Source organism: Pectinophora gossypiella, chromosome 7 (genome assembly GCF_024362695.1).
Source record: "Pectinophora gossypiella chromosome 7, ilPecGoss1.1, whole genome shotgun sequence".
NCBI lineage: Eukaryota > Metazoa > Arthropoda > Insecta > Lepidoptera > Gelechiidae > Pectinophora > Pectinophora gossypiella.
In genome coordinates this window covers 11238288-11262071 of record NC_065410.1, presented here as the reverse complement: position 1 = coordinate 11262071, position 23784 = coordinate 11238288, and the positions used below count along the sequence as shown (strand labels likewise).

At 37.2% G+C, this 23784-nt stretch overlaps 2 protein-coding genes across 3 annotated transcripts in view; one reads left to right on the top strand and one right to left on the bottom strand.

Moving 5' to 3' along the window:
• The first annotated feature begins 1414 nt into the window (after positions 1-1414).
• LOC126368462 (lipase member H-A-like) overlaps positions 1415-23784 on the top strand; it is a 27828-nt gene continuing 5458 nt past the window's right edge. The window contains exons 1-5 of the mRNA XM_050012475.1: positions 1415-1580; positions 6527-6641; positions 7546-7691; positions 9552-9645; positions 14079-14230. Coding sequence (XP_049868432.1) covers positions 1520-1580; positions 6527-6641; positions 7546-7691; positions 9552-9645; positions 14079-14230 — 568 coding nt within the window. The 5' untranslated portion in view covers positions 1415-1519. The remainder of the gene's footprint in view (positions 1581-6526; positions 6642-7545; positions 7692-9551; positions 9646-14078; positions 14231-23784) is intronic.
• The window catches only part of LOC126368427 (aldehyde dehydrogenase X, mitochondrial-like), a 24345-nt gene continuing 14963 nt past the window's right edge, over positions 14403-23784 (bottom strand). For both annotated transcript variants that reach the window (XM_050012424.1, XM_050012423.1), the window contains exons 2-11: positions 20450-20554; positions 19168-19435; positions 18359-18475; positions 17809-17996; positions 17367-17469; positions 16240-16421; positions 15596-15760; positions 15209-15366; positions 14895-14969; positions 14403-14565 (exon numbers count right to left, since the gene is read on the bottom strand). In XM_050012424.1, the coding sequence (XP_049868381.1) occupies positions 14490-14565; positions 14895-14969; positions 15209-15366; positions 15596-15760; positions 16240-16421; positions 17367-17469; positions 17809-17996; positions 18359-18475; positions 19168-19435; positions 20450-20554 (1437 nt within the window). In that variant the 3' untranslated portion in view covers positions 14403-14489. The remainder of the gene's footprint in view (positions 14566-14894; positions 14970-15208; positions 15367-15595; positions 15761-16239; positions 16422-17366; positions 17470-17808; positions 17997-18358; positions 18476-19167; positions 19436-20449; positions 20555-23784) is intronic.

The window sequence follows — 23784 nt, the reverse complement described above, 5'->3', positions numbered from 1 at the left end:
CATTTTATGAGCTGGTTATAAAAATAGAAACATGTTTTAAGTAGCATACACAGCTAACGGTGAATGTTAAGTAATATTCGATGAAGGTTAGAACTGATTTAGTCGCGTTTTGTTATTCTGCTTATGTCGTAAAAGATGAAACTAACAATAATAATACTACGTGTAATACTAGACACACATACCAACAACACACTTACCACAACACCACACGACACATAGCTGGCGAGGAGTGGGTGTACTCGTATCTATGTATGTATACACCTTTGCCTATCCCTTCCGTCATACAGGTGTGTGTGACTATGTAAAAGTAGGGCAAGAGACTATCCTTTCCAACAAAGACGGACTAGATATTATAAAAACAGGCAATAGGTTGGCAGACAGTTTGTGACTAGGGAATGCAATCCCGTTCTCGCGAGGTCTCGTCTAATTTCTCGGGATCAATACTGAATCATAATATTATGACGAGATCCCATTCGATATTGTCGGGATTGGGCGAATCTTCTTGATTTATACTTTTTGTTTTGACTATGCTGATTTTCAAAGAAAACTTAACTATTTAGTTAGTAATATTGAAGGCATTTGCTTTTCTTTTTTCAAAAAATATTTTGTTTTAAATAACCTTACTATTACAAACAAGCAGTTTTCATCGTTTTCAGCCATCTTTAATTTTTTTTATATTTTCACGTATTGATTGGATTAATTTAATTATTATTTTATTAATTGATTGTATTGATATTTTCAATCAAAATTTGAGATCTCGAGTCGGGATGGAATTACCTAGCTGTCACTATTGTTATAAGATATTATTTGAAGAGGTAAGTAGTAGATTATAAATACTTCCTTTAGATACATTTTGTATTACCAGTTCTGTTATAAAAACAAAAATAGGTATAATTTTTTTCAATTGACTAGATCATTTTCCATTTATTTTATGATTGGACACAATATCCTGTCAGTACCGTAGAATAAAAGTAATACTACGTTCAGAATTTTATGCTCTGCCTTAATAATTTGCGAGATCGAGACGTGAACGTATTATGATGAATGAGGTGCTCTCACTTTCATTTTCGTTTCATTCTATTAATAGTTGCGATTTGGCGAAAATGATTACATGCTACATACAAAACGAAAGTAATCTAGACTCGTCTAGACCCCTGAATGTTAGAATCTAGAACAGTGGAAACCGAACAGGCGAAAGTAGCGACGTAAAAAGTTATAGAAGTTTTTTTGCCATTCAACCGTCGAAAATCCATTGCGATACCGATTACCATATTTTCTAAACGGCTACATCGTACAAATTGGCTTATTTTTGTTATGTCTTCGATGGTCACGGTTGGCCATTTCTCCTTCCTGCGTTGTCAGAGGCACGCTTGGCTTGACTTTGAAGTCGCCTTCATTGGCGCGGGTCGTTTCGTTGCGCGTGCGCATCCACGGAGATCACGTCGATTATGAATGTTTGCGGAGAAAAAATAATAACATGTTGTTAGTGTAATAATAGTTCCAAGTGGTAACCTTTAAAATGTGCAATATTAAGTGTGGCATAATATTATTTGGAATACTCATAGTTGCTACGCAAATTGGTAAGTTTTATGTTGTTGGTTTTAGGATGTCAAAAGGCTTAAAAGTTTTCTGAAAATTATCATAATATTTTGTTTACTGAATGTTGGTTAGCTTAAAATTCATTGGATGTATTTTTAATTAAAAAAAAGTGTCTGCAGGCGGCTTTACAAAAGCCTAGCGTGGCTCTGTTTACTCGAATGGGTATTATATGCACTATTTAATTTAAAAACATGAGCAAAAATATGGCTCCGTGTGAAAGATTCCTTTTGTTTTTAATCGTACTTAAGTAAAAACTACTTTACTTTTTATTACTCTTACTTTTCAATTTCTTGTCGCTTGACAATCATTGAGGCCGATATTTGCCGCTTGGCTGAAGAAGACGCGAGGAGAAATGCGTCTTAAACACGCGAATCTGCGGTTCGAGTCTAAATATTATTCATGCCGTTTCAATTTTAAGTTTCACGTTCCGTGCTTGGCCAGGAATGAAAAGAAAAACAAAAGGCATCTTTATAATTCATCATCATACCACGTGGTTGTACCTTCACCAACCCTGGTGTCAGATTTGTAGTGTTGCCTATATTATAGAGCTGTCATGGCTGATGTAATTACTAAGTAGGTAAGGACTTAGGTAAAAGCAGAAGAGTGTAAAGTAAAGCAAAAACAAGCAAGCAGCCTAAGGTAAAGCAAAAGCAGAAAAGCAATGTCTTCCGAAGTACGAAATCATTATTATCTCCCTAGCGTTATTTTGTTTTCATATAGGGTCCGCTTATAGTATAACTCAGGTTATAAGTCCTCAGGGATTTGACAGGACCGGTTCTTTATAGAAGCGACTGTCTGCCTGGCCTACCATCCCGAAAGTATAACCCGCCCTATTACAGGTTAAGTCATGTAGAAAACACTATACTTTTGAGAAGATTTCCAGGTATTTAGTCAAATATGATGGATACTACCACAGCCAGGAGCACCCATAGGAATGAAAGCCTGCTCAATCTGTCACTTATATTTCCATTTCGAACAATACCATTATCCCTCTTGGGATATCCCATAGATACGTAGGCTAGGTCAAAAGTTGCTAGAAGACAAACCTGCCACCACTTATTGGTATTAAGTATATTATATTAATTTTGTATTTTAATAGCTCTCTTGCTTCAATAGAGTTTATATTTGCAAATTTGGGTATGTACCCAAATGTGTATATACAGTCATGAGCAATATAATGTACCCACTTTAGTACTCTGTCGCACTAACATATTGACATTTAGTGAGACTTACAGTTCAATTTGTCAAAAAAGTTAATGTGACATGGTACCAAAGTGTATACATATTAATGCTCGTGACCGTATGTACATACACAAACTTGCAAAGACGAGTACATACTCGTAATAAATAGTTACCTAGTAAATGACTATAGGTAAGTATATAATTAAAGCTTATTAAACTATAAGATTTGAGATCGCCTGTAATCGCCTTATTGACACCATAGGAAAGTTACCGAGTTGCTAGAAAGTCTGTTCTTATATTTTGCGTAACTGTAAAAATAAGAGTAAAAGGAAACCGTTTTTTGGTTTTGTAAGTAGATTGGTTTTATTCCGGTGGTGCCAAGTGTTTCGAATTGCAGACCGCAACGATTGACGATTGATTGATGTAGGTAATAACTATAGATAGACAGTTTGTCGCCTACTAGATGATACCTTTATAGATTTGTATAGCGGATATAAGTGGTAGAGTAGCGAAGAAAGCTCAGGCGATTATACCGCGCGTAAATTCAGGGTGTTTTAAAGAAAGGTCAGGTCAAGAGTTTGCTAAACCAGCGAACAACATTCTGTTAAGAGTGGTAGAAGCAAAAGTATTGTGTCAGGATCAATCTGCCCAATGTAAAATAGGCGTGATTTTAGTTGTGCGTGTATGTATGTGGATACTATTATATCAATTTGTATGAACCTAACCAACATTGTGCAGAACCTTATGTATTGAATCTTTGTTATAAAAATGTCTTCTAGCGTCACTCACTTAAGTATTTTCTCTGATGGCAAGCACTATTTGCTCGGCTTACTATCCTTATAATGAGGGGGTTCTTCCTGGGATGAGTTAGGTTGTACAAAATAAAGAGGTAGTAGCTACTTACCCTATAAATATGCAATTCTAATAATGATTAAAGAAGTAAAAAAAACTATCTTCTATCATTCCAGGGATGTCGTAAGAAAGACTGTGATTGGGACTGAGCTGCTAATAAAGCAACATAATTACTTTGTCTTTATCACCATACACTTACCTATCGAAAGTAATTTTAAATTGTTTTCTAACGACTTCATGAGTGCTTTCTACAGTAAAGATGCAGGGTATGAGTTGATAGTCATAATATACGTATATAAGCAATGCATGTATGTATATATCTTTCAAATCGTACGCGATGTGAGCATTTTCGGTTTTCTATGGAATTGTAATCACTATCACAGAAAAAATAAGGTATTCATTATGTTTTTTTTAATAGTTCGGATGTCCGGAATGCACCCAGCGTGCAGCATTTGACATACCGCCCCGAATTTCTCAAAATAAACTAAACATAAATCGACTTTATCATCGATTCCATACTAATCTGATAATTCTGACAGCGCGTACGATTCGGAAGATACTTAAGTGACGTGCTTTCTGCTTAATAAAATTTATAGCGTAAGTACCCACTAGATTTGCAAGTAGCCAACTTTGCATAGCCCATGGGTGAATCTTTGTGGTCATTGACCAACTGTACGGATCGTGAAAGTGGCTAGATTGGTCCCTATCCAGGAAACGTTATAGACAGTCAAGTATACTTGCCAAGCTTTCACCATAACCAAGCGTAAAATAACACAAAATTAGAACAACACTACATTTTTATGGCTCACTGTAATAGCACTTTATAATAATCGTGTTGTAAAATGTTAATACGGGTGTGCTCGACGGATATTAAAACTTTGTATGAAGTACCTACTTAAAAAGTTATAATCAGCCTATGTACTTCCCACTGCTGGAATATAGATACAAATTACTAAGTAGTTAGTGTACAAGTATTAGTAGATCGTCGAAACGAAACGTAATAGGTCAACATATAACTATTTCTACCGGGTCAATACGTGATTAAAATATTGAATAAGGTAGATAAAACAAACAAGGTAATTGTTATTACCTTTCGTTCAACATACAGTGCGTGAATCTTTTGTAAACTGACATTATTACGTTTATGAATATAAAATACATGGTGTTAGTGACATCGTAACGAATACTGAGGGGGATGATTCAAACCATAATTCTGGGTTAATATCAAGTGGTATTTTCTGTCGCAAAATTCATGTTTATTTTTTGTGATTTTTTTAATTATTTTCAATGGTAAAATTCTACTTGATATCAATCAGAATCATGGTCTGAATCACCCGTCAAATTTTCGTTACAATGTCACTAACACCGTAACATTATTAACGGGGATGATTCAGACCATGATTCTGAATTGATACTCGTATCAAGCGAAATTTCCTGTCAGAAAATTCTTGAAAATTAATATTTTCAGTTGCATACTTTTGCGACGGAAAATTCTACTTGATATCAACTCAGAATCATGGTCTGAATCTTCGCTCAAGGTTTTCGTTAAGATGTCACTATCACCCTGTTTATAAATGTACTAACCGCTTACGTTCGATCTATTTTGTATTACATAATTAAAACATAGCATTTCACTATCGTGGCCGAAGTGAAAATCGATGCATTTCATTTCCGATCGAAGTAGTGTTGACCAAAAACACCGTGATATATATACCTTATCGATTGTTCAGGAATATTCGTTTATATCGATAAATCTAGAGACAGCTACAAAAGTTAGTCATCATTTACGCTTTGTAGGTAGGCATTGTGACCGGGTTGCAAGGTCAGACAGGCGGTTGCTTCTGTAAAAAAATCGGACCTGTCAATCTTTCAGGTTGGGTAAGCGGACCCTGTGAAAAATCGGGATAATTCTAGGGGAATGAGGTATTATGATTGATGCTGTAGTTATTTTGAAGTAACGTAATGTAGATTTACCTTAGATGGTATACCTAAAAAAACTAAAAAAAAAACTGTAGTAAAGTTATTTTCTATTGGGCCGGATAATAGACTTAAAAGTTACTGAATTATATTCTCTTTGATAATACAGACATAAAAAAAATCGATTTTATTAAATGTATTAATTTATTTCAATTAACAATTTTTTATAGTGTTGAGAAATGTTGTAAATGTCAGCTTTGACTTGATTTGGGTAACAAAATATATCGATACAATCCCTTTACAACACTAAACATAAAATCTTTCGAGTTATTCGACCATGGCATTGGTAAGTGGTCTGTGTCCGTGTTGCATCCATTGACTTGTGTGATAACAACTTTGTGTACGGTCACGAGCATTAATATGTATGCACTTTGGTACCATGGCACATTAACTTTTTTGACAAACTGAACTGTAAGTCTCACTAAATGTCTAATATGTTAGTGCGACAGAGTCCTAAAGTGGGTACATTATATTGCTCATACAACAGTTGTACATTCAAGTTTATGCGTTAAAGAAAGAAGAATATGTTCAAGTTAAGCTTGCTTTCTTTTTACGATCGATGTTTGTATCGAAACTTGCCAAACTTGTATCGATGCACTAGCTATCACGTAATGTAAATGCAACCCAGCGAGATATTTATCGACTAAGCTCATTTAAATGTTTACTATAAATGAAAGTGGACTAACGACATTGTTATTATAATTATACGAGTATTACGGCATTCATAATAATAGGTTATATGGTAAGAATATGACAAGAAAAATGTTATTATACTTTGTGAGTGTGAACATTGGTTTCTCATATACATCCCTATCGGGATAGGTAGAGAGAGAGAGATAGAGAGAGTGTGAGTGTGTTAGGTTAGGTCTGAAAGTAGGTTCACGTACCTGTACTTAAAAAAAAACATTTTTTTCAGTACCTGAATCAGAAGCGAACCTGATGTCAATGCTTGACTTCCGATACTTTCGATGCGTCATGAAACGAGAGTGGAAGTGTCCAGATAGTGAGATCAACTTTTTCCTGTACACACCGTAAGTATCTACAGGAAACGTTAGCCGATGTTTTTTTAAACATTAGACTTGAGATGTGTCAACTGGTCGTTGAATAGTCGTCGAAAAGAACGACTTATAGACGGCTTTAAATTTAAATATTTTAGCTTGAAAATATAAGTTTATTAAAGATCATCTTCAGCTTTAAATTACGATATTTTTGTTACTACATTAGTAGGACTATTAATTGATATTTTTAAATAAAAAAAATATGTGTAAAATATTTGAAATAAATGTACTCTCCCCGTTCCAGTGGGAAATAAGCGTAAGTTTATGCACGTGTGTATAAAGACATTATAGAGAAAGAAAATCATTTTGGCTTTGAGCATTATTTTGAGTAAGTGGGTAATTTGAATAATAATTTAGGTACTTATAAAAAATATTTTATTTTTGACTTGACTCATTCAAGATTTGCCTCGGGTGGCATTTCTTGGCGACTACAATTATAGCTTTTTTGCTGTGAGCTCCAATCTTCTATAAAATGCCCCGGGTTTGATTCCAGGGTGAGTCGAGAATACTTGACCCTAAATGTGATTTATCTGTCTATTTTTAGGGACTAGTTTTGTATAGTAAGTACTTAAATCTAGACTAGTATCATTTATGTTGTTGATGGGCGAAAGGCAAGAAGGAAACCACTGCCCTATTTTTCCCTAAAAAGTCGCATGGAGAATGCTACACCAACAAGAGCGTGGCTCTTAAATTAGTGATGATCATTTTATGTGTTTGCACCATGATGAAAGGATAATGACGCACTGACGATATGGTGACCGTCACCTTCATCAGCCTAGAGAAAAAGCTGCATTTGGCGAACCATAAACACTTTAGGATGTAAGCACAGATTATAATCTAATCTACGATCTTATGTATATCAGTGTTCCGTGAGCAGGGAACGTCCCTTCAAGCAATGGGTAGATGTGCGGCACAAGCATCTGCTCGACGTCTACGGGTGGAAGCAGCACAGGAAGAATGTCCTCATCGTCCATGGGTTCAACGGCACTCACGACAAAACACCCATGAGCTTCCTACGCGATGGTAAGTTCCTTTTATCTCCTTCTTCGTGTGGACTATGTGGCATTGGCCTCACAGCGACATTCCTTCTACCTGATCATTGGACGGGTGTTGTGCCATTTTTAGGAATGTTTCCACTTTGGGAACGTTCCCGGCAGGCAATTTTTAACTTAAGGCTGCAGTCTCAGCAAAATTGAGTAGTTGCGAGTTTTTGGTGACAATTACTGTACTTTTTTAAGCAATGTAACGATTATTTCTTTGACTACCGTTTATTGTATTGTATATAAATATACATGATACAAGTAAAAGACCCGCACAGAATAACGATGATAAGGGCAAGAAATAATTGTACCTACCTACATTCAATTCCAGACCCTATTTTGCGAGCATTAAGTTTACTTTTGCTTATTTCTTTACCGAATGTTTGGAATAGTAAAGTAGAGCAACTTCAGGTATAGTGACGTCAGCGGGGTGCTCCCCGAGAGGGGTGAAAATATTCAAATTCTGATTTCTGCAACCGGAGACTGGGCTCTTAAATAAAAGATTTTTTAAGTTATAAACATAAACATAAACTGCCTATATACGTCCCACTGCTGGGCACAGGCCTCCCCTCAATCAACCGGAGGGGATATGGAGCCTACTCCACCACGCTGCTCCACTGCGGGTTGGTGGAGGTGTTTTAAGTTATGTCAATGGTAAATAAAAGTTTGTAAAACTTTTGCACGGTTTCCCTTATCACCGTCTCTGGGTATAAAGACTAAGTGACACCGACGAAGAATTTACTTATAACCTGTAGTTATTGTGAAGGAAAGTTGATTTGAACTTTCGAGAAACAAGTTCAGAAGTCAGTTAACCTACCTGTTTGCAAAGGTTCCATACTATAATTGTCTGAGTGTACTGGAAACCTGTCTTCTTTTGGCACTTGTTGATATTCAGAGATAAAGATGAATTTGTTATAGTACATACTGAACCGGTTACCAGCGTCGGCGCTTATACTACCGGACCTATCAGATAAGTCCTCTAGGGAGGGATAATTGAAAGTGGACTGTCTATCTATCTGAACGAAATGACCCCTATCATTTTGATTTTCATTTTTTTTGTGCAGTTTTCATTAACACAGTTGGCTCGACCATTATAGACGGCGATATGGCTCACTATCTATCACGGTGGTCTGACAGAATGCTCGGTGAACTGTGCTCGGGTACTTAGTACGTCATCCAATGGATGTACCTCTGGCTACCTCACGGGATGTAGTCATGAGCTTATGTTTACGAATTTTGACTAAATATTGTATATTATTTATTATTATTAGAGGAGCTCGGTGGCGCAGCGGTAAACGCGCTCGGTCTGCGATTGTTGAAGTTAAGCAACTTTCGCAAAGGCCGGTCATAGGATGGGTGACCACAAAAAAAGTTTTCATCTCGAGCTCCTCTGTGCTTCGGAAGGCATGTTAAGCCGTTGGTCCCGGCTGCATTAGCAGTCGTTAATAACCACCAATCCGCACTGGGCCCGCGTGGTGGTTTAAGGCCCGATCTCCCTATCCATCCATAGGGAAGGCCCGTGCCCCAGCAGTGGGGACGTTAATGGGCTGGTGATGATATTTATTATCCGAAACAAAAGTGGCTGCAAGTTGTCTTCCAATTTTGTCCTTTTGACTCTACCCTCTTGAGCACTGTGGACGTGAGTTAAGATATACATAACATATCAGACAGTGTAGTCAGAGGTACCCCAATCGCAAGATGAACTAAGTACTCACATCTCACTGAACTTACTGTTCAATCAAGTTGTCTTTTCATTGTGTCCTTTTGACTCTATCTTCTTGAGCACCTTATGTAGGTACCCATTATACCTCTAATGATAATGATGATTACTCTTTGTTCCCAGCCTACTTGTCTCGGAAAGACTACAACGTGTTTATGGTCGACTGGTCGCCGCTAACTAGGTTTCCGTGCTACCTGTCGTCTCTCTCCAACATGAAGTAAGTTAATGTTCCTATCGTACGACTTAAATTAAGGTACACCATGTGTAATTATGTTCACTCCCGTGAGTGTATATGGGCGATAAATCTTTCTACATTTATCGCGCTTTCAACTTTAAATAGATACGTGCTTATAGCTCTCGTGGTCATTATTCTAGCGCGTTCCAGAGTTTTATTTGTTTCTTCACAAGTATTTCCGCATTTTCATTTAAGTACCAGAGTTGTTAATTATTATATCTTCAATGTCCTTTATCTCCCTAGCATTATCCCGTTTTTCACAGGGTCCGCTTACCTAACCTGAAGATTTGACAGGTCCGGTTTTTTACAGAAGCGACTGCCTGTCTGTCCTTCCAACCCGCAAAGGGAAAACCAGCCCAATACAGGTTAGGTCACATACCTCCGAAAAAGCATTTCTCGGGAATGTGGGTTCCTCACGATGTTTTCCTTCACTGCTGAGCACGTGATAGGTAAACATTTATAACCCAGACATGAAAACAAAACCAAATTCGACAATCATTGGTTTAGGTCTGTGCTGGATTCGAACCTGCGACCTCAAAGTGAGAGGCAAGCGTTTTACCAACTGGAGTACCACGGCCCCCATTTTCAATCCATCTTCAATGTCCTTTATATCATTCAAAATATTGAACGCGTATTCCTGTCACTATTTATCATAATATCTATGTTAGGACTGCTGTCTGTGGCAGCAAATCTCATTTTGAAAATAACGTAGGTACTTACTAATCTATTTGAGCAATGGGTCGAGAACCTGGCACATGATTCATCATTACCCACCTTGGGTCAAATACATCAGGAGGTAACATGTCTGCCCAATCCAATAGGACACGGGCGTGACTCTATGTAACACTATTCCATCCTTTAAACAAGATGTGGTTTAGTTTTAGGGATTTTATGGTAGGTTATAAAATTCTTGTTGCTTCTTTGAACAGGCAGAAAAACTTTAAAAATGGTACTCTAAAACCCCAGTTTCGTTGCGACGTGCCGTATTGTAGATTTCTTCGGATGGCATTCACTACTTGGCCTACCTACGGAACCATTGATCTACCATACGGAACACTAAAAAATCTTGTTTTCGCACGACTTCTTTAGCTCTGGTGACACAGTTTCGTGGTTATTTTTAGCATATTATAGCGGTATTTGTATCTTTTCGAAGAAGTGTAACTCTCCCTTTAGATAGTCACTTTCTTTAGATGTTAACGATAAAAAGGCAGATCGGATGAGTATACTTTTGTAAGGATGTTTTTTACTTATTTATTACCTTATGAACATCTTAGGTTTCATGGTTAGTACACTGAGCTGGTTCAAAAATCTACCAGCCAATTTTCATTCTTATCGGTCAGAAGTTGACACACAAACAGAGCTACTTTCGGTAATCATTAGGTAACATTTTTGAATTGCTCATATCTTTCGATCTAAGCTATTATTTATGTTAATAAACAAGATGCTTGTGGCCATTTCACTAAGATTTTAATTGATTAAATCGCGAAGAATCGTGCGCTTAAGACTATGCCTCAACGATTTCATAAAGAATCCGTTTTCACGGAGGTTTCTCGCCACGCCCATTAAATTATTCATTTCCAAGATTAACATATGTGATGGTATAATTTAATCATGTAAGTGGTTGTAAGGTATAATTTTGACTTTTATGTTCCAGAAGTTATAGCTTTCCGCCTCGCTTCAACTTTTTCCTACCGTCAGTGGCGGCCCTAGCTATATATTTAGATGGTGCGACACCTCATAGTGGCGCCCCTCAGCTCCTTAAAATACAAAATGTTTCCATTAGTTTACAGCTACCGAAATTTACTTATTTAAATCTTTTAATAAAAATAGGTAAAAAAAACTTTTTAAGTTAAACGGTTTTATGTTAAACATACATTGCAATGTTTAAGATAAATGTACTAAAAACCAAAAAATAATAAAATAGATACAGTCGTGGGAATTATAAACATATGCATAGACTAGACTAAAATAAAACCGTGGGGCACGTCAATTGTCTACAAATTATCGACTTAATGCCGCCATCTTGGTTTTTTTTTAGTATATTGTATTCTGCTTGTTGAGCCCTTTCATTTGATATCCATATTAATGGGATTGATAAAACCTACGTTATCCGCCATTTTGTAGCGGCCGCCATCTTGGATTTATAATGATAATGAATAAACATATTGTATTGTCACCAAAATCCAAAGTGTATACAAAATTTCAGCTTAATCGGTTGACAGGAAGAGGGTGAAATTTGAATTACTAAATTTGACCCAAGGATAAATAATAAAACAAACGGGGTGAGCTAAATAAAACCGTTTAATAAAAAAAAATGATGTTTACGGCCACTCGGTATGAGTTTAATCTAACCCGATGAAGTTTTTCTTTCCGTTTTGGCGGATAAGAAAATGACAGGCATAACTTAAAATAAAATTAGATGCTGTGTATTGGAATCAGCACCAGTATCGATCTAAATCTTCTCTTCTTCTATCGTGTGGGTTGTGAGGTGAATTACCAACCTCATCAACCTTGGTGTCAGGGTTAGTATTGAGCCGCCAAAGGCCCCTGACATGACTCATGTAACGACTACATACTTACATCAGTAAGTAGACCGGGACCAACGGCTTAACGTGCCTTCCGAAGCACGGATCATCTGATCCAAATGATTGATCTAAATGAGCTATCGATACTATCGATAGGACTATCGACACTACTACTACTAGTACTATCGATACTATCGACAGTTTATAAAAGCAGATCAGTGCGAAACAGTTATCTACTATCTAGTAAGTTAGGTTGTGCGTCAACCAGTCTGCCAAGTAAAAGTTATTTTGAGAGCTTACGGTATCAAGCGCGCCTTAATCATAGTAAGAGCGGTTTATGAGGTAATTTATAATTCAACTAAGTAGTTTGGACTTCCTAACATTAATATACCTAAATATATTCTTTCGTAACCTACTTAGTGTCAGTACAGATCGGAAGCGACTTACAAAGGAAACAATTTGTTTGTCAAATCTTGACGATAAGATCGAACTGCTAGGCAAAACTTCCCTCTTCTTCCTATTTTTTGCAGGCTTGTAGGCACATACGCACTTGGTGAGTAGGTAATTCAGTCAGTCCTTCAAGACGTCGCGCCATCTCTTTCGAGGTCTGTCAGACAGAAATATCTACATCTAATACATAACAACCAGCGCCTATCGTCCTGGGTGCATGCAAAAAACATGTCCGTTCCAATTTCATTTAAACCTGTGTTCTATATTATTAATGTTTAAAATGCCATAAACTTTTTCCACGCTCTGACAAGAAATTTCCTTGATCGATTGAAACTATTTACGCTGGGAAACCTTAGGGCAACGATGAGGGCTCTCACCCGGTAACTCCGTAGCAAAGTCACGAACACTTATCAGTAATTTAATACCTTTAAACACTGGAATAGCGTGCAACAATACCCATTATTATGTACTTTTACCTTCTGTGAACAACGGTGAAACTGTATTATTTAATTGTTCTCACATCTGTTGGTGTTTGCTTTGTTATGATGTGAAATATTGTCATAAATCATCAGTCACTTTCATCGATCCAATCTACATCTGAACCACAGAAGAGATAAGATCGTAAATCTATAATCTGAACCGTTGGTGCTGTATAATAATAAAAAAGCTATATTTTTCTTCTGTGTATAAAAAGTGTGGTCCTATTGCCTTACTTATAAATGTTACTAGTTATAGGTAGACCGTCTAAATCAGTGCGATCACGAGCGAACTGAATTGAAATAAAAATGCGTTATGGGCCTGCCGCCCGCACCTCTCTCGGTCCCCGCTGTCGCCATACCCCCGCGCCCCTGCACTGCGCAAGCGTAGTCTGATTTAGACTATTTATTCGTAGGATTTAGACGGTGTACCTATATATTGGTTCCGGTATCAGTATTACTCTATAGTAGCAGCCAGAGGCGTTTGGCATGGCTCTTGTAATGTAACAAGCTATTAAATGGAAATTTGCAGTTTCTTTGGAATAAATAATTGTCGTTTAACCTTGACACTGCAGAAGACTAACCCATCACCTACAAAATCAGTTACTCCACTTTTACAACATGCTCGTAATAAAGCAGCACGAGACATTGTATCGCGTTGCTATATTTTGTCTCTGGTCATCATATTATGGTATTTTCTCAGGAAGGTGTATCTACTGCCTTACATCAATACTTGTGCCTTTTTCCTCACCTATAACAAGTTCCGGAGTTGTGATAGATGGTTATAGGATTGTAGGGTACCTTCAGTTTCAACAAGTACCGATTCTCCGATCATATACATAAGTTCATGCCTATTTCCTATGGGGGAAGGCAAAGACCACGAAATCCTGACGCACCACTATCGCTTCTTCGTCGCATCTTCATAAAAGACAACCAGAAAGTAAACAATTGATTTTTTTTTCAGATTAGCATCCCAGTGCGCAGCCCAGTTATACTCGTACATAACACAAGCAGGTGCCCTGGCCAGGAAGATCACATGTGTGGGCCACTCCCTGGGCGCGCACATCTGCGGCATGATCTCCAACCACCTCACCGAGAAACAGTACAAGATTGTTGGTGAGTCTCACCTTATGCCGTTACTAACCTAAAGACGGTCTCTTTTTGGGCGCGTTTTCCACTGAATGAGCTACCGCATCTGGATTCACCGCTAAAGGCGCTGGTGTAGCGTAAGGTCTTATAAATGTCAAATTAATAAATAATCCGTTTGGTAATAAAATTCAAACATTAATTATAGTGAACAAAACATCTTTATTTTAAAAGTGAGATAAAAATATAAAAAAATATATATATTTAATCTTTATTTGCGATTGAAGTTTTAAAGTTGGGGCATCTTCGGAACAGCCATTGTAACAGTCTTGATTTCCAGATACTGGTTGACTCCATCTTCACCCCTAAAATAAATGTCAGTTTTTAGAAAATAATTCCTTCAGTTTTTTCAATATTAAAATATAATATTTCACTTGCGATTCGTTTGGGTAAAATCTCCACGTAAAATACCTAGTATCTGAATTCGTTCAATGGTTTTATCGTTTAATACAAACATACAAAGAAGATAATTTATTATATACTTTAAACTCTAATATACTTTATCATTACTGATCATCTCCTTTCAACAATGCTAGTTGGCTACGAGAGTTCTTCAATCGCTCTTCCATTGTTTAAAGGATCACTGAAATTGTGCTACTATTCCTAAAATACGTGAAAATGTGGTAGAACTTACAACTCTCTGCCGATTCCAGAATCCTTGAAGCCACCAAACGGAGTCTGGCTGGTGACGTAGTCATAAGTGTTTACCCTGAAACCAAAATAAATTGAAAAAACTTAGGCCTCTGCGAGTAATCGACGAAGATGCTTTTAGAAAATCCAATCTAGAATGTCATGGTATATTTTGTCAAACAGTATTTTGTCACCCAGACAATTCTTGCTAGTCAGTTCATCAGTTCCTTCCGCATACAAATGTAAGCCCGCGGGGCAATACGGCAAGTGGGCTATAGCCTGTGGGAGTGTATTACTTGTCTAAAGAATAAAACGTACCACAAAGAGCCAGCTCGTACGAACTTCGCGAAGCTCATCGCAGTCGTGATATCATTGGTGATGACACCAGCAGCCAGTCCGTATTTGGAATCGTTAGCGCGGTCAATCACCTCCTCAAACGTTTCGAACTTCAGGATGCTCTGAACCGGCCCGAAGATCTGGGGAGCAGAAACAAAAGTAGTCAAAGGTAAAGATGTGAAACATTGACACTATGTTGTTGCTAATACGGAGGTTCGTCGAACTAATATGGTCATTACAACATCAACGTGACAAAAACACTAAGGCCTGTTCCACCATTTGGTGATAAACTTTCTGAAAGCCTATTCAATTTTTTTCTGGTAGATATCAATTTCTTGTAAAGGTAGGTAAGGTATTGTTAAAATTTACCTCTTCTCTAGCGATTTTCATGTCATCTTTCACATCAGCGAAGACAGTTGGTTTGATGAAGTAGCCTTTGTTGCCATGTCTGTCACCACCAGCGACGCACCTTGCCCCACCCTGCTTACCAGCCTCGATATATCCCAACACCTTCTTAAACATGTCTGCGTCAATCTGGAATAAATTTGCACATTATACAGAACTTACAGTTCCAGTGACATAACTTTGATTCTAACTATTTTTTGATAGGTACTTATGTTAAATTCTTACAAACATCATTACCTTGTATTTCGACATTCGCTCGTATGTCCCCATACGATGATATTATACCTACTACTTATTCCGATTTCACGTTAAATCACCAAAGCATAATATATGATACACCATCAAAAAATATTAACTCTTATAATTCTACTACAATACTCTAATGAGGCTTGGTGACGGCCACTATTGTGGGCAGTTCCTTCAGCCATTGCATGCCTTTATTTACTTAGATTGGATTTGAACCAAGACAGCTTTACTTAAGCCCTGTTATGCCTCTGGTGGATCAACAATAACACCAAAGTTTGGTGTGGTCGGTCTTCGACGTTACAACCCGCACAAAAGAAGATGAAGAAAAGCGACAATGACATGGTATTAAAAGTTTCATTTACCTGAGGCCCTTGCTGTACATCATCGAAGGGGTTCCCAACGGATCTCTTTTGCGCGATCTCAGCAGCCTTCTTTACGAACTTGTCGTAAATGCCGGACTGGACGTAGGTCCTCGTGCCAGCGCAGCAGCACTGGCCACCGTTGGCAAATGCAGCGGCATGGGCTATTTGGGCTGCTTTCTCCACTGCAAAAAAAAATGTTGATAAACAAAACTGTAGTTTCCAAATAGTCAAGTTAGTTTTTACTACACGTCAAAATAAAAATAAAAATAGGAATTTTGTATAAAAATGAACGCTATGATGTCGTAAAAAAACGTATTAAAATTACAAAATAGAATATCAATTGTTTTAGACTCTGTTGATTTAGTAATGAGTATTTCCTAACTTCCTAGGAAACTACCTAAATGCAGCACACTTCTAAGACCTTCGCTTACATCATGATTCCCTGTATTATGGCTTCAGTGACGCTCAAAACTGAACAGAAACGAGAGTATAAAATTAGAAATTGAATTTAAAACAACCCTATGTTGTAAGAGAACATAAACATCACCTTTAAACAAATAAATACATTATAATTAATAATATTTATTTTTTTACGAGCTGTTACACGTCCACGGCTTTATACATCATTTATTTAGTGTTGTGTATTTTGATAAACAAGCAGTGCTGCAACATTGTAGACTCAATATTAACGTAATTTTTTTATCTTCTCATAATAATGTAATATAAGCAATTTACGTTTTTTTTAATTATTGCGTCATATGAAAAATAATAAATGTCGCAATCTGTCGAAATCGTGGAATAATCCTTTAAAATTATCTTTCCCTGATAATTTCCATTGCGTACCTCTTGAGATTTAACTATCATTGTGTAAATAATAATGAAATTAAGTATATCGTTTGTTTGAACTTCAAATTGTTGTTATGAACGTATTATCTTCAAGTGTTTACTTTAATCTGTTGTTCGATTTATATACCTATAACCAACGTTTTGAATGAGAACATATCAAAGCGCAAAATTATGTATTTAAGATTTGATGCTGTTAGCGTTTCCGTATTTTCTCATATTTCCCCTGAGAAAATTAGGGCTGCCTAGTTAACGGAGTAATATGAAAATATTACAATTCTTACCATCAGCATCATTAAAGATGACCAAAGGGCTCTTCCCTCCCAGTTCCAGAGTCACACGCTTCAAGTTGACTACTGAAGCGGCCGCTATAACAATTCTTCCAACCTGAATGTAAGCCAAATCTTAGTGTTCCTTTCTTACGAACCATTGATTAAAAATGACCTAGATTATTTCTTTCTTTTTCTTTCGCATCCTTCAATCCATTTTTTGTTGCACATAAACCAAATTCATTCACTATTAGGACCTCAAATCAAAACAATAGATAATAGTACAGCTGGCGGTCACTTTAATTTATTTTTTTCTAAATAGTCCAAAAAAACCACCACCTCCTCCTTAGTCAAAATTGACTTGAACTAATAACCTTCAGTTGGTGCCTACCGTGATGTGTTCATGTTGTCCGATCCCTCAGGAATTACAGCCGTTAGTTTACGTATGACTGCTTACCTCAGTTGATCCAGTAAAAGCGACTTTGTCAACATCAGGATGATGAGTTAGGGCGGCTCCCGCGGTGGGTCCGTAGCCGGGAATGATGTTGACCACACCAGCCGGGAACCCTGCTTCCTTGATCAAGGCTGCTACGGCTAAAGCGGTGAGGGGAGTCTGCTCAGCTGGCTTCACTATCATAGTGCACCCTGGAAATCATGATTAACAGATTGAGACGTCTTACACATGAGCAGCACTTTGCTGTCGACGAGACGTCTTTGGATTTGTGAAAAGTAAAGTGCTTATGTAAGAGGGCTAACTTGTCAAAATGTAACTCTAGAATGTAGTATTGCCGAGCTAAGGCTCGACAGATCTGTTGATGTAGGTGGTACTTTTTTGCCTACTAATTTGCAGGTCATAGTGTCCATTGCTGTCCAAGTAAGATGATCATGTTTGCTGCTGCCTATTTAATGATACTTAGGTAGGTATGGGTTTTCCAGGTTCTTATTCTTGTGTAACAAAGTGCGTGTTATATCCTGGTGTCTATTTATTTTCAAAATCAGTTATTTACCTGCGGCTAAGGCTGGTGCGAGTTTCCAGGTCAGCATTGGAATTGGATAATTCCAGGGAATGATTTGAGCACAAACACCCACGGGTTCCTTGATTGTGAAAGACAAAACATCTCCATCTGTAATAGAGAATTAAATATTATCGAGCTTCTTAACGTTACTATCCATTTTAAACACCTAGGTAGGTATATTTCATTCTGTGCTGAGGCATAAATAACGTCCGCATCAAGCTGTTATTTTTAACCGATGATAACGTCTATTTATGTTCTGTATGTTTCGTAATTATGTTAACAAAGAGAAATGGTTTGAAAAATTGTTCTCTTAATATTCATCAGTGGTACGTTTATAATGCTTTGAAGGCATTGTAGGTGGGCTAAAATCCGCGGGAAATAATTACTTGATAAAACTATCAGCAGTGTGCTAAAATTTATTCTACATAGGTAATAATTTTAATTACGAATAATATTAATGGAATGCCATAGACCGATCTAAAAACAACATCATTATTAACCAATCGTCATCAGATGTTGACCAGTGACCTAATTTTTAACCTTTCAATCACGCCAACTTATGATGGCTTCGCCTCGAACACATGTTATCTCCATGAGATAGATAATAGGTACACTACAATTAAATTTTGTTATTATCTGTCTGGCAAATGTAAGCTTCTTATATCTCGCTATTGAGAAATTTCAAAAGTAATTACATCTGTTTTGAAGTAGTAACGTTCCTTTCTGTGACAGGTCGTTTTTTAATTTAAGAAAATGAGTTTTTTGAGTTATTATTCGCCTGCTTAAGACCAATTATTTACCTGCAGGAATGGTGCTTCCTGTAATCTTATCAGCTTTGCCAGCGTAGTGTCTGAAGACGCTAGCGGAGTAGTAGACTTCTTCTTCGGCGGTCTTGACCGGTTTCCCGCAGTCAAGAGTTTCAAGTTCGGCTAGGTATCTGGCTTGGGACTCGAGCAGATCAGCCAATTTCAGCAGAAGTCGTCCGCGCTGTGACGCGTCCATCATACGCCATTCTGAATACCGATGGAACGCTTTCTTTGCGGCAGCTACTGCTAAGTCCACATCAGCCTGAAGTAATACATAATTAATAATATTAAATAATGTTATGAAATTTTACCCGAAATACAATGCGTTCAACTGCTATCGTCCCGAGCATGTTAAATCCAACTGAGGGATTGTGTCCTCTCTAACATCATGATGGACCATTATATTATAGAAAAAGAACAAAAGAAAGGATTTAAAGAATATTGAAGGATACTAGAAGTCGGAAATGTTAATAAGTATTTTGGGAACTTTACGAAGGTTTTGTATATTTATGTGATTATATAACTTCAGGATTTTAATAATATTTGACTCTGGCCTTAGATTATGGTTAGCAGGGTCTGTGGACTTCTCTAAAGACATCTAATTTAAAGAATCCTGGCTAGTTTTTGTAACTTAATTCCATTTCAGTTTTTTTCTGTGTGTTTTCGCTATTGTGCCCCATTGTAAGTGCCCTAGTGTGTTAAAAAGAGAATATCAAATTACTGGTTAGGTGTCCGTTACTCGGCTTTACGCTGTTGTGCACAAAGCGTATCGCATAGCAACCCCCATTGCTGCATCTAGTTTCTGGGTACGTTCTGGGCCAGGAATAATTTATAATGTACATTCTTGTTTGTTGTGTGTACACGGAAACTCTTCCACTTTCCGATCTGCAATGCTCATGGTAACGGCTCTGTTGTGTGTTAACTACTCTCTTCTTTGACAGTTACATGAATGTTGATGAAATATTGCACCACTGTGACTTGGTGGAAGCGTTTGGATTAGTTATATCAAAGTTTTTCAATAGTGATTCAATCGTATTTAGATGGAGAGAAACGAATACAAAAATAACAAGCAATCTATAGGAGCTAAGCAAACAAAAAAGAAATCTCCGCAAATAAGGACGCTTCTGTAACTAGAATATATGCGTGGAATGTAGAACATTGAAAATGAGTGTTTTTGTCAGGAGTCGGACATACTCAAAACGCATGAGTTTCCTAGGAAAAGAAATGAAATGATCACATGGTGTTTTAAACTTTGTGCTATTTGCACAGTATTTACCTTGTCTCCTTCGGCAACCTGAGTGATGACAGTCTCATCTTGAGGATTGATGGTGGGGAACGTCTTCTTGCTTACAGCGTCCACCCACTCGTTGTTGATGAACAACTGAAAAATATAGTTACTTTTAGTTTCTACGACATTACCACTATTCATTTAGTATTTTCTCGATACCCGAGTCAAACGCCTTCGGCGGCTCACACACCAGGTTTGGTGTGGAGAGGTTGGACTCCGGCCTTATAAAGCCCGAAAAGAAGGTCTTTAAATATTCTATTATTACTGTAAGTACGTAATATGTGTATGTTGTCTTCTTACGTGTAACAGGTAGTGACACCGCCACTTTTGATACAAAACCCTAAGATAGATATGATGAAGCGTTTGAGGACTGGTGATCAACCCAACATCCATATTTTAAATAAAATAATTAACGAGCAGACAATCCGTCTACTGGCTTTGACATCATAAACCGGACGATAAACAGCCCAACGCGTTCTGTTTTTTGCTCATGCCCAGTCCAGCATGGAGGCATTTATTATAAATTATAACCTCTTGCGATCGAGATTTCCAGACGCAATAGTCAAACAATGGGGTTTCGGTCTTACGACACCAAACATGTTCTTCGTGACGATTACTTATATTAAATCATCTCGCTCGTGCGACATTTTGGACAAGCTTTCTTCCTCTTTGCGTGTTCCGGTATGCGCATTGCCACAGACGCCTACCATATTTTTTGTTTACCTTTTTTAATATCGATGTGACTTTGATTCGGGATTGTGTACACATTTTTCATTATGAGAATCGTTTGGATTCTTCTTCTTTTAAAGAGTGTTTATAGACCTTAGTTTCTTGTAGTTTTATTTAGCTTTCATGGAGTTTTATTTGTCAGCATCACAGAGAGTCAGCATCGCATAAAAATGACGTTGCGGATTTGTCACTCCCATCCGAAATTCGTGATGTCATTTAGGTGAAAAGGCGATATCAAAATAGGTATGTAGGCAACAAATATTACTTATGTCTGAATTTTTCATAGAGCACATATTGCTCACCGGGTACAACCGGGTATTTTGGATAGTTTGCATTAATACATATATGTATAAACAAACGCCTGTAATCCCTAATGGCAGAGCTACAAGTAATCAAAGACAACTTGCAGCCGTGGTCCCGATTGCAGACAATTACGATGACGAAGGCGACTTCCTAATTTAATTTTAAGTTATACCCGTCATTTTCTTATCCGTCGAAAAGGCAAGTGAGTATATACTTTTGTGAATTGAAAAATGTGAGATGTTAAAATACCTACTTATTTGTCGAATTAGCTGTGATAAACGAAAAGGTCACCAACCACATATAAAGATTACGCGTTAAGCGCAAAATTCATTACAGTTATTATTGATTACAGTGTCAGTATACCTATTTAGTTAGAAAATAAATGTTATTATATTTAAGCATGCCAATGAGGTTGAAAATAGTGCTGCCGCCTACATATGAACTTCTAGTTTTTATCGTTATTGTAAGAGAGACATTGCATTTTTTTCCAATGATTTCTTATCTCACTCAGTAAGTAACACTGCGAGTTACGAGATAATGTAATTGTAATCTATTTACTTCGTTGTGTAATTACAAAAACATTTTTATCATTTAATCTGTATTCTACCTACATTATACAATTGAAAAAAAAAAAAAATGTAGCAAAGGTGCCATACAAAACTGGCACTTAGAAAAGTTGTCAACAAAATACGTAGTCGGTTCTGGTTTTTGCCGGCCGCTGTTGTGCCACACTCGTTTCGGATTTTTGATAATATCTCGACAACTGTACATCGTAGCATAAAAATAGCGTAATATTCAATTTCCCCAGGATTAACCGCAAACCACCACATCTGCATGACTTTTATACTTTCTAGTACTAATGATAAGCCCGCCACCGCCACCCCGCCCGTGAGGTTTCTAGCGATAAGGCCGCCATTTGCCTTTTACTTAGTTAAGTCTTTTTGTAATTATTTCTTTTTATTTTGGTGCAATAAAGTGTATTTGTATTGTATTGTACTAATGAAACTCAAAATGGTCTTTACAAATCGATCGGTCCTGGCTCCATATAATATTGTACCGATTTTTTTCTAAGTGTGCGACTGACTTAGGCTTAATGCTACATCCTAACCAGAGATGTGCCGTTTCCGGGAATGGTCCCGTTGTAAAAACTCTTTAATAGTAAGGACGTTGGCTGCTTTTCTCTTTCAAATTGTTCGTTCTTGTACTATGGTCTCATTTGCATGAGGGTTAGTTGGTAATACTTAAAGCTCTTTTTATAATATATGTTTTGCGTGCCAGATATGTCAAACGCGACCCTCTCTCTCTCTCTCTATTTAAGAGCTGCGCTCTTGTCGGTGGAGTAATCGCCATTCCTCTCTTCTTCCCGCCAAAACCTTCACCTCCCGATTCGACACGACCTGCACCTTCTCTTTTATTTGTTAAACGCGACCCTATATTCTTTAAAAAAGAAAACTGTTCCTACGCTGCTAAATCGAGTTAGTCATCGTTAATGTTTAAAAAGCGGTCGGTGTTCACAATTTACTTTGCAAATACTATAAAAGGTGTGTATGTAGTGAGGCAGGTATTCAATATCATGAGTAAATGGGTATACCCACAACTATTTTAAATCAATGAGTGACTCTTCAGGCTACGTTCCCCAAAAACAATGTAGATGGCGTTGTACGGTCACGAGCATTAATATGTATACACTTTGGTACCATGACACATTAACTTTTTTGACAAATTGAACTGTAAGTCTCACTAAATGTCAAATATGTTAGTGCGACAGAGTCCTAAAGTGGGTACATTATATTGCTCATGACTCATGACTGTACGCTTAAACGTGATAATTACCTATTTACTCATTACTCGGGTACATAATTATTCCAAAATACATTGTAATGACGGAAGCATATGTAAAAATAATTGTTGCTTGATATTGGGATCACATTATTAGAATTATGTTGCTACCTACATTGCTTCTCTTTATTTTGATCAGAATAATAATGGGTGGAAGATGTAATTGTGCCTGGTTGTAATAAAAAAGGGTCATCATTTATACCCAAAACCAACGATAAAAGATGCATAATCCATGAAATTAGAAGGTTAAACAAAGGAAAATCTGTACAGCGCCATCTATATTGTTTTTGAGGAACGAAGCCTGGAAAGTCCTTTATAGTACCTTAACGTATTGCATCAATAATTTCATACATAAATACTACCTAACCTAAACATTTTCATTTTTTTTTGACGTGACTTATTGTAGATTTGCCGCAGATGGCATTAACTACTTGGCCGGACAAATGGGGACC